The sequence below is a fragment of the Diabrotica virgifera genome, chromosome 9, assembly GCF_917563875.1.
Source record: "Diabrotica virgifera virgifera chromosome 9, PGI_DIABVI_V3a".
Taxonomy (NCBI): Eukaryota; Metazoa; Arthropoda; class Insecta; order Coleoptera; family Chrysomelidae; genus Diabrotica; species Diabrotica virgifera.
In genome coordinates, this window is record NC_065451.1 from 92,599,806 (window position 1) to 92,611,456 (window position 11,651).

Consider the following 11,651-nt stretch of genomic DNA (forward strand, 5'->3'; position numbering starts at 1 on the left):
TATTTGCATTGCTAAAAATTTATTGTGTTATTGCTAAACAAAGCTACAAACAACTAGTGCGTGAGTGATGTTTCTATGATTTCTCATTTAAAATCGAACGAGTAGGTAGAATAGGTACTAGTGCAATCAAGACTATTTCTACGTTACATGCGTTAAAACGCATGTAAAAGCACGGGAAACCCTACGTGTTTATAGCTTTGTTAAACAATAAAAAAATAAATTTTTACCAATGCAAATAATCAAAACCGATATAATTTGACTTAAACTTTCAAATGCGGTAAGCAGACTTGCTATTTTATTTTTTAATCAAAAGTTATTCGGGTTCAAAAATTGCAATTTTTCGATTTTTTTAAAGTTCAACCGCGTTTATCTCGAAAACTGTGCATCCTACGAAAAAACTTGTAGAAATATTTTTTACTTAAAATGGCCCAAAAAATACAAAATATTGTTTTGTTTTGCCAAAAATCGCTGTTATTTGATTCCTCAAGTTCTTGGTCTATAACAATCTTATCGACATCCGGATCAACTGTTACCCAAAAAATTCGTGTTCTACGGGTCAAAATACATAAAAAAAACTTGAGTAAGTCCATCTGAATTAACGAGGCCGTTGTACCCCCCCTGGCGACAGGACTAATATATGCCAAAGAATTATAATTTAAAAATAAAAATCGACCTGTTTCGGGATTTATCTCCAAGACACCTCTTAGGTTTTAACTTGATTTTGTTTTGCTGTTTAGTGTCGATGCCACTCACGAATCAGGCAAGCTAGGTCGTCTGGTTAATCATTCGAGAAACGGCAATCTGGCCACCAAAACAATTGTGATCGAAAATAAACCCCGACTAGTGCTTTTAGCGAAAGACGACATCAAATGTGGCGAAGAAATCCTTTACGATTACGGAGACCGATCGAAAGAATCTTTGAAACATCATCCCTGGTTAGCCTATTGACATATCTTTGTAGCAAGTGATGTTTTTTATTACGATGTGCTATATTTGAAGTTTTTTTTAAAAGGGTTTAGTAATGTTTTAGACGGTGTTTTTTATTCCAGTGAACCGTTCAAAATTAATAGATCGTTTTACAAATGAAAATTAAAAAAATTGGAAAATGAAATTTTAAAAAAATTGAAAAATGATTTTATTGCACTAAATTATTTTATTTCAAGCAAGAAGTAAAATTGTCCAAAAAAAACATAAGCATACATACTCTTTAATCAGTAAACTGTATTATATTTTTTAATCTCTTTGAGAATATTGCGAATATAGATTTCTATACCATATTTCAAGATTGTATGGAGGAAGGTAGAAGTTCTCGAATTATTAAATATTGTTACCTGGGCCTGGCGATTTGCCGTTTTTTAATGTTTTACATACAGGGTGTTTGGTAAAGAATGGGCCATAGCTTAACCGTAGATTCCTGAGGTTAAAATAGGTCGATTTAAGCTAACTTACCTTAGTACGAAAATTGATAATAACCGAAATAGAGGGTGTCAAAGTTAAACTTTTATTTTCTTTATTTTTGAATATTTCCTGACAAGTATGAGATAACAACACGAAATTTGGTAAGTTGGGGTTCTTTGGGACGAGAAACCTAAATTCCCTACCAAAAATGACATATTACCCAATACCCAGAGGGCGCCACAAACGTCTTTCAGCGCTCATTTAATACGTTCATTTTTTTTTGTCGCCCACTCTACATAATTTTGAGAAAAATTTTATTCCCCTATTATTTTTACTCAAAAAAGGTATACTACATTCATCTCGCTAAACCGTTTTCGTCATAAACGCATTTTACATCTATGATTCAAAATTAAATTTTTTGCATTTCATTGTAGTTACTAAAAACCATTTGACATATCCTTCTCATACTTGGCAGCAATTGTAAGTACTGTACATCCCTGTAAATTGTATTAAACAAACGTTTCTGGCTACTACCAGAGGCGTACGACTGGGGAAAGGGAAGGGTCAGCCATTCACTTTCGCCTGTCGTACGCCTCTGGTTGTAGCCGGAAACGATTTTTTAACATAATTTAGTGGGATTATTATTTTTTTAATAATTTATTATTTATTTAAAACGTTAAGAACTATTTGTACCCGGTACTTTAAAGCTATTTGATATATCGTTATCATACTTGGCAGAAAGTGTACGTATTACACCCTACTACCCGAGGCGTACAACACAGGATAGTGAATGGTTGACCCTTCCCAAATTCTACGCCACTGATGAAACTGCTATTTTAGCATAATTTTTAGATTCTCCAATATTACTTTCTATGAAAATAATATACTCATCATTCGTAACGATAAAGTCATTAGATTTCGAGATATTTGAAGTTAAAAATGAAACTACACAGTTAATTTAATTAATGTATTATGCCCCTTTGTTTTTAACTTCAAATATCTCGAAAACTACTGACTATCGTTACAAATGAAGAGTATATTACTTACATAGAAAGTATTGGAGAATCCAAAAATTACACTAAAATAGCAATTCTGTCAGTGGCGTAGAATTTGGGAAGAGTCAAACATTCACTTTCTCCCATCGTACGCCTCTGGTAGTAGCCAGAAACATTTGTTTAATACAATTTAGTAGGATATACAGTATTACGCTTGCTGCCAAGTATGACAGGGATATGTCAAATGGTTTTTAATAACTGCAATGAAATTCAAAAAATTTAATTTTGCATAGTAGATTTAAAATGCGTTTATCTCGAAAACTGTTGAGTTTAGCGAGATAAATGTAGTATATCTTTTTTAGGTAAATACAATAGAAATAGAGGAATAAAAGTTTGATCTTAAAATTATGTAGAGTAGGGGATAAACAAAATGGAACGTATTAAATGAGCGCGGAAAGACGTATGTAGCGCCCTCTGGGTAATATATAATTTTTGGTGAGAAATTTAGACTTAGCGTCCTAAAAAACCCCCATCTACCAAATTTCGTGTTGGTATCTCATGTCTGTCAGGAAATATTGAAAAATTTATAAAATAAAAGTTTAACTTTGACACCCTGTATTTCTGTTGTTATCAAGTTTCGTACTAAGGTAAGTTAGCTTAAATCGACTTATTTTAACTTCAGGAATCTAAGGTTGAGCTATGGCCCATTTTTTACCAAACACCCTGTATATTTAGAGTTTCTGAGAGTTCTATTGGGATAGACAAAGAAGGTTTTTTGGATAAATTTGTGTCTGTTTCGTGGAAAGTTAGTCCAGTCTTTAGAGACGAAAATGCAACTAAACCTCTAAAAATCATACAAGCAAGCTGAATTTTGCTGAGAACGTCAATTTTGTGATCCCAATAAAGCTTGATCAAATCTTTGACAACTGGACTATGTTTGTATCCAAGCAAACCAAAATGTTTTCGTCTATTTTTGTATAATAGGAAACTTGCATAAAAATTTAAATTCGAAAAAAATGCTATAAATCATAACAGAACATAATTTAAAATATATGTATATCAAAGAAAAAAAGTTGTTTTTGTCTTTCGTTTGGCCCCCAAAGGCGATTAAAATCGAGAAAAAATTCAAATTATAGCAGCCAGCCCAATACGCGCCCTCATTGGTCGTGACGTCATATCATTATAATGTTTGAGTTTCGCGCCATTAATTCATTATGTTTGATATTCGTTTACTTGTTTATTTTCATTTTATGGTGTATCTCAGTTTTATAAATCTTTAGACAGTTGCTGTGAACTATATATTTCATAATATTTGAGTGCTTTTGTTATGACAATTTTTTTTTAAATGACCCAAGCGTGTTTTTCTAAAGGGCAGTATGATAACTTACCCATTATGAACATAAATATTTATTATTATGAATAGTTTATTTTAATTTTATAGTAAAACAGAAATAAATTGTATAGGTAAATATCATCACGCCCGGTTTCATAATCAACTTAAAGTGAACATTAACTAAAGTTCACTTTAAAGTTGACATTTACCCGTAGGAATTGCATTGTAAAGGTACCAACTTAAATTTAAAGTCCACTTTAACATTATGAAATCGCCCGTTAATCTGTAATGTTGTACATCTACCAAAATATACCAAAAGTTATATTTTATTTTTGCTCAAAATATACATGATTTATTAAACAAAACTATTGAATTATTATTATAGTAGTGACTGTGAGAATGAACTGAAATGACTTTAATGTTCTTTCCGCATGTACCTAACTACTTTTCCTTATCGACTGGTAATCTAATAAATATTTTATTGGGGGTTTTAATGGTTGTACTTTAACACAAAATGATACTAAACAACACTTACTACAGTATTTACTTTTATTTTCCATAGTAAACACACACAATTCAATACTATCTCTTCAAAAACTGTATTCAACTCCAAAGTAAACAAAGAGGTATATCATATTTTATTAGACATGAGAAATGTTATTATAAAATATTATGATATGACGTCACAAGGGTTCGTGCGCTTTTTCGATAGTTTAAAATGATTTAAATACACAGAAAATTTTAAACTTGTACTTCTAAGTTATGAGGTTTTGAGGCGTGGAATTTTGGAAATCTTATGATTAAGTGAAACTGAACATTATTATGTAATAAAACAAAAATGTGCAAGTTTCTTATTAAAAGTAATAAAGACGAGTCAAATCTAGTGCATAGAGGAATCCAACAAATTATTCTTCAAGTACGTGAATTTACACAAAATACTTAACCAAAAAGTCTTCCTTAAAGTTAAAAAATACTATAGCACCAGTCTCCCCTAACTCTTTGAGACATTTTTGAAATCTGAAATAATTCCAACTGGATTTATGTTTTCTAAGAATGCCATGAGTCGAAATAACTTGTAGATAGATGGGTTCAAAAATTAAAAAATTTCGAATAGTTTCCTAAAATACTAACACACCTTAAAATAATACTACAACTCACGTTATACATAATCTCAACTTATTTACAAGACTGACCCAACTCAAAATAATGCATTATCTATCACAGAAAGTATCGAATTATCTTATCGTGTTTTAGAGATACAGTGGAACCTCGATTATCCGTCTCTCCATTAACCGTCACCTCTGTTAACCGTCAGGGTCCGTATATAAGTTGTATTGAATACATAAGCAAAAAATTGAGTCATCAATTCATTTTTTTAGCATTGCGATAAGCCAAACGAAATTCGCTGAAATGTACAGTGCGGTAACAAATGAAGTTATGGCTAAATCAACTGTTTTGTTTTCGTTGCCTAAAGATGACATAAAAGAATGGTTAATTTGTGATGAGAAAGCAAACGGCTATCGATTGCTGACAGATGTTGAAATTGCAAAACTGAGGCTGACGAAACAGGTTTAGAAGCTGACACAAACTTGTAATTTGACGGTGGCGATGTCGATGATGCTTTTGCAACTGACAAAGATTTGCCTAAAGAAGCTGCATCGCACATATGTACAACCATTCATCGAGTGGTATTCTCGACAAGAAGAATCCAATAAAGTAGATTGCACGATCTTACGCAGGTTAAGAAATCCAGCCCTTGCAAAATGTGAAGCATCAGTAAAACAAAGAAAGATTTCAGAATATTTTAAACCAAATAGACAATAATAACACGAACACAAATTCCTCTTATATTATCAAACAAAACATACAAATAAAGTTTGAGAGTTGTGTTATTAATTTTTAACTTTTTTTAATGTTCTGTTAACCGTCTTTTCGATTATCCGTCATACCCTTGGTCCGGTGCCCTGACGGATAATCGAGGTTCTACTGTATGACAATATTGTGCAAAATGTCGAACCAACTTTTCAAGTTACAATAACGACACTCCTGTCATCTGACGGCCATAGACCTAAACTAACTTTATGACGTTATCACACAAAAAATGTAGAATATTTGAAATCTGTTCACTAATATAGTTAATTCTTTACTTTTTTTGAGATATGGCGGTCTTCTTCCAACGTAGCGATCTATTGATATGCGAAATGATATATACTTTGCGTTTACTGTACTAATATGCTCACTAATGTTGAAAATGTAAATTTAGACCAATTTTGTAGTCTTATCCCTTAATTACTTACGTGAATGTTTCAGAACGTAGACAATGACATGCGGTATGTCATACCGTTGCCTATTCTCGTTTGTTTTCAATATGAATTTGTCTTATATCACTGTATTTGTTTTTACATCAACTACGGAATGATTCTACACTGCTGTACAATAAAATACTGCTCCAAATAAAATAAACTTTATTTTTTCTAGAAAATTATGAACTCATGTATGGTATTAAAAACATGGTGGATGTTCTTACAAAATCTTTATAACTAAATTACAAAAAAAAACGAACATTGGTAACTAAAAACTGGAAAGCACTTGAAAGTAGGACAACTGGATGAACTTGCTGCCATACTAATAACGAAAAAATACTGAATGGATGTTTTTAACTATAGAAACGTAAACACTGACATTGGGAGCAGGTACAATTACACACCCTTTGAAGGTTTTTTAGGAATCTTTTATAAAACAAGTTGTACAACAAAATATATTTTCGGCGGGGTATGGCATACCGCATGTCAGTGGTTAAGGGTTATATTTTGAGTGTAGTATACTTTTGCACGAGGAAATAGGGTGTCCGGACAAATAATCCCCGGACAAAAAATCCCGGACAAAAAATCCCCACAAATTATCCCTGGACAAAAAATCACCGGACAAAAAATCCCCGCAAAAATCCCCACAAATAATCCCCACAATTATCCCCACAAATAATCCCCGGACAATTGTTCCCCGGACAAATAATCCCCGGACAAAAAATCCCCACAAAAAATCCCGGACAAAAAATCCCCAAGAAATGTTTGCTGCCGAATAGTTCTCTAAAAGTTTTCCCGTGAATGGTGGAAAATATGGGGAATAGGCTAGGGCTCTGGGAATCATGTTGTAATTGGCTTAAATCTTTTGTTCACTTTGCTTTGAATAACTCTGTTCAAAACATTGTCTATTCGTGATGATAACTGCTGATACTGAAAACGATAATCTTGATTATACTAATGCAAAAAATCCATTCCACGCATCGCCAGGAAAGTTATACAAAGCTTTTCGAGTATTTTGATTTTTCTGGTGGTTTTGGGAACAAATTTAGGGGCATTACTATTCGATATCCGGTTTTTAAAAAACGTAATTCAAGATCTATGTGTATCCATAAAAAAACTTTAAAAATTTATCCATAAATCAAACCAGACATAGCTGCTCGGGGAGAGGCCAGATGGGATAAGGTATGTAGGGCGGCCTAGAGAAAGGTGGGAAGATGTAGTCAGAGAAGATCTGGAGTAAATGGGAGTAAAACAATGGGAAATAGTGGCACAGGACCGACAAACATGGAAGGAAATAGTAAACGCGGCCAAGACTCTAGAAGAGTTATAACGCCATTGATGATGATGATGATGACTAAATATTTTTGACTTTACATTTACAAAAAGGAACAGAATTCTTTGCATTGCAATCAAGATTATCGTTTTCAAGACCAGCAGTTATTATCACGAATAGACATTAAGTACAACATGATTCCCACAGCCTTAGCTTATTCCCCACATCTTTCACGATTATTGAAAAAACTCACAATTGGAATTCGAAATTTGGTAATCGAAATTACAATTCATGCTTAATTTTAATTGCTAATCATTATTTTCGTGCCGAAAACTGATTCATGGCGATTGCTATAACTCTCATGCACTGAGGCTGCAAAACATTTGCGTCGATTGCATTCACGGGAAAACTTTTAGAGAACTATTCGGTAGCAAATATTTCAGGGGATTTTTTGTCCGGGATTATTTGTGGGGATATTTTGTCCAAAACAATTTGTGGCGATTTTTTGTCCGGGATTTTTTTGTGGGAATTTTTTGTACGGGGATTATTTGTGGGGATTTTTCGTCCGGACATAATTTGTGGGGATTTTTTGTCCGGGATTATTTGTCCGGGGATTTTTTGTCCTAGCTTCGGAAATAGAAACAACATGGGTATAAATTAATGATATGTATTTATGAGTTTTACTAATTATTTACGTCTTATTATCTATAACTTTCGATTATTTATTATTTATTCGAAGATAAATTGAAAATTTGTAGATACGAACAACATAATATTTATATTAGATTAGTTTTTTGGGCCTTTTGAATTCTTAAATAGAATGTTAATTTAATGAATTATATTAATTAATGCTGTTTTACAATTTATGCTGTTTTCTCTAAAAGTTGAAATTTATAAAATAGATAAATAAAAATGACACATTGTTAATAATCCTTTATCATCTCGATGCATTAACTAATACCAATGAAGTACATGATGATTTAAGTCCAGTAAGATAAATAATATTGATACTCAGTACATTGGATGTATTACATCCAGAAGGAATAATTTTTTGAACTTAATTTTTTGGCAACGTGGTAGACTTACATCAAGAATGAAACGATAACATTGGCAATCATTAATTTTTATTAACATGCAATAAAAAATTAATAATGTGTTTGGCGACCTCGTAGCTGAATACACTCCTCTACACGTCTAGGTCTAGGCATTGACAAAATGAGATGATCGGTGTCTGCTTGTGGTACCTCATTCCAAGCAACTTGAACTTCATGGATTAACTTGCCAGAGTCTGTAGAGGATGGTGCAAAGTGGACAGTCTCTTTGGATAGGATGTGGCTTTTAAGATGTCTGTGTAGAATAAACACAAGTGGTGATCAGCTACCATAAGCAATAGGCAAACCATTGCTCCAACTGTCCTGTGTACATGCCTCTCAACAGCAAACCCAATATCTAGTCGCTCTCTACAGCGACGTCTTATCATCCTACGACCATCATGCATTCCTAAACAAAATCGCAATGCAACTTTATGTCATTCTGCCCACCCCCTCCCCCAATGCTGCCGTTTTCTGCACCAATTCAAACGTTGATGATAGTGGTCCGCAGTCAAAGGAAGCACTACACGTGGACGGATTGAAACAACTCCAAAGGCTCGAATGCGACGGTATAGTGCAGGGGCACCAATTAGATTTCCTGAGGGTCCGTTTCGAAAACCTATGGCACCTCCGAGGTCCGGAGTTAACACTACCTGTCTGGTTGTTCCAATTCGGTAAACAAATCAGAAGGGTGCAGTGCGAAATTTTTAGGCAGAAATTGTTTTTAACAGTTTTTTAATAAATTCAAAACATAAACCTTCAAAACCTTTCTTGCCAACGAAAATATGTTTTAGCATTTTTGGGTCATCTTAAACAAATACGATTTTCTGTCATTTTTCTCAAAACTTGATAGATTTCAAGTTTTAAACGATTTATAAACTGAAAAATGTGAAAATAAGCATTTTCGAATCTTGAAAATTCATGTGTACATTATTATTTTCGCGGTTGTTAAGTGCCTAAATTGAAGTTTAAACATTCAATTTAAAGATTCTGATGAGTTATCGGGGTTTATTTCAGTTTCGACCATTTGTTTTTATTGGCGTATTTAATTAGCACATTGGCAATAATTCATTGAATAAATAAATAAATCATTAAGAAAAAAATATGTTAATAATAAATTATAAAATTTTAATAAATGTGGAGTATTTGTTGGGCATTTTTTGCATAAGTACGTATAATATGTTTAATAAGTGCGACAGAGACGCACCATAAATTGCAATGTGCGACGACTTAAAAGCGAGTGGACTCGCATACTTAACAATTATAGAACAACAGTATATATTGAAGTGTGCCCCGATTACTCGTTAGAATCTTGAAATTGAATTTAAAAACTCCAATTTAGGCACTTGGCAACCTGAAAACTAATAATTTACATATGAGTTTTCAAACCTCGAATATGCGTAGGTATTTTCACATTTTTAAGATTTTAAATCGCTTATAACTCGAAAAACATCAACTTTTGAAAAAAAATGACAGAGACCTTTTTTTTAAATACAATTTTCGGGGCTAAAAGGTAATTTTGAATTTGTATAACAAGATTGTTTTGCCCGGCATCCCGGGCCCCTTCTGATTTGTTTAAGGGGACATTTTTGAACAGGAATCCACAAAAAAAACTGAATCAGAAAATTTGTTATTCTTTACAATTAAATTATCAGTGAGAAAAATGACATTTTTTATTATGTACAACCTGTCTGAAGTTTGGAGTGAGTTTGGTGCAACTGATTCTCATTGGGGAGTTGCGATATTCATCTGTTAGCTGAGATCTGTACCGATTTTTAATAAAATTCATTCTTGATAAAGCGGCTTCGCACACATAAGTTGAGTCAAACATAATATACAATTTCATGGCCAATCATTTTCAAAATTGCCAAACGCTATATTCTGAATTTAATGACGGTCCGCACAAAAGTAGCTCACGGTCCGGATGCGGACCACGGTCCGCTAATTGGTGACCCCTGGTATAGTGTACGTATAGTAACAGGTCTACCTGCTAATCTAAGCGTTTGGTCAGCGATTTGACGCGTAGTAAGAAAACGGTCTCGCAGAGCCAGTAGTTTAAAGCGCATATCTTGACGCTCTGTGGTCCGGCTCCCAGTTGGTCTTTTTCTTGTTCATCTTCACAACTCGTATCTCTCTAGGCAACAATTCTACTCCTGTCAAAATCGCTAACATAGTGGTAATTTTGGTGTCTTTATTGTTACAAATAATATAAAAGATATAACATTGATATTGTTATGCTTTCTGTTCTCAAAAAAATTAAGTTTAGAAAATTATTCCTTCTGGGTGTAACACTTCTAATGTCAATAGGTTTGTTCCAACTCGATACAAAACCGTTCTTGGATCGTTACGCACATGCGCAATAACGAATAATTATGCGCAGTAACACATTTTTCGTTACTGCACATACTCGTAACCGTTCAAGAACGGTTTTGTATCGAGTTGGAACAAACCTAAAGGGTATATTTGAGTTACTGCACATTCGATTCTCGAATATCATATTATAAAATCAAAATCGTTAGTAGAATCCACAGATAGACCGAATGAAAAGGGATTATTTACCAATCTATACAGCGTTCCACGTTAAGAATAGAACATTATTGCGCTTATGAAGATCAGTGTTTGCAAACCTCTCGGGCATGGGTCTCGACAGCCGATATACAATTCATTCTATCGAGTACGGCATGGCATCGGCGCGCTTCTATCGTTCATAAGAAATACATGGGGCTATCTCTGCAATGTTCTATTCTTTACGTGGAACGTTGTATAGTGATATTTTAATATAAACGGCGTTTTTTGTTGCTTGTTTTAGAGCGTTTCATATTGGCACTTATATGCTTTGTTGGATTGTATAATATAGTGAGTTGCATTTACATTGTACCTTTTATTTTAAACTGTGTATTCTTAATAAATACGTTCACTTTAGAATTTGTTTTTTTTGTAGTTATACATCTTTAGGCGCGATTGCGAAAAATTGATGGGAGTGAATTTTTATAAAAATCACAGTATGAAGTACGCGCACACTGACAACATTAAGTTAGTTGCTAAATCTAAATCTTTTAAGTTAGTATTAATGCAAATAAAGTATGAAAAAAAATATATTGGTGTTTTTGTTAATTCGATTATATACAGGGTGTCCAGAAACTCTACCGACAAACGCAGACAGGAGATTCCTCAGATAATTTTAAGACAATTTAACCCAATTCTTCTAGTCCGAAAATGCTTCCTAAGGGAGCTAGAGCTCTTTGAAGATGGCGCTTC

At 33.4% G+C, this 11,651-nt stretch overlaps 1 protein-coding gene across 1 annotated transcript in view; it reads left to right on the plus strand.

The window, feature by feature from the left end:
- LOC114332836 (histone-lysine N-methyltransferase PR-Set7-like) overlaps positions 1-11,318 on the plus strand; it is a 124,706-nt gene extending 113,388 nt beyond the window's left edge. The window contains exon 5 of the mRNA XM_028282613.2: positions 738-11,318. Within this exon, the coding sequence (XP_028138414.2) occupies positions 738-948 (211 nt within the window). The 3' untranslated portion in view covers positions 949-11,318. The remainder of the gene's footprint in view (positions 1-737) is intronic.
- Positions 11,319-11,651: the final 333 nt, after the last annotated feature.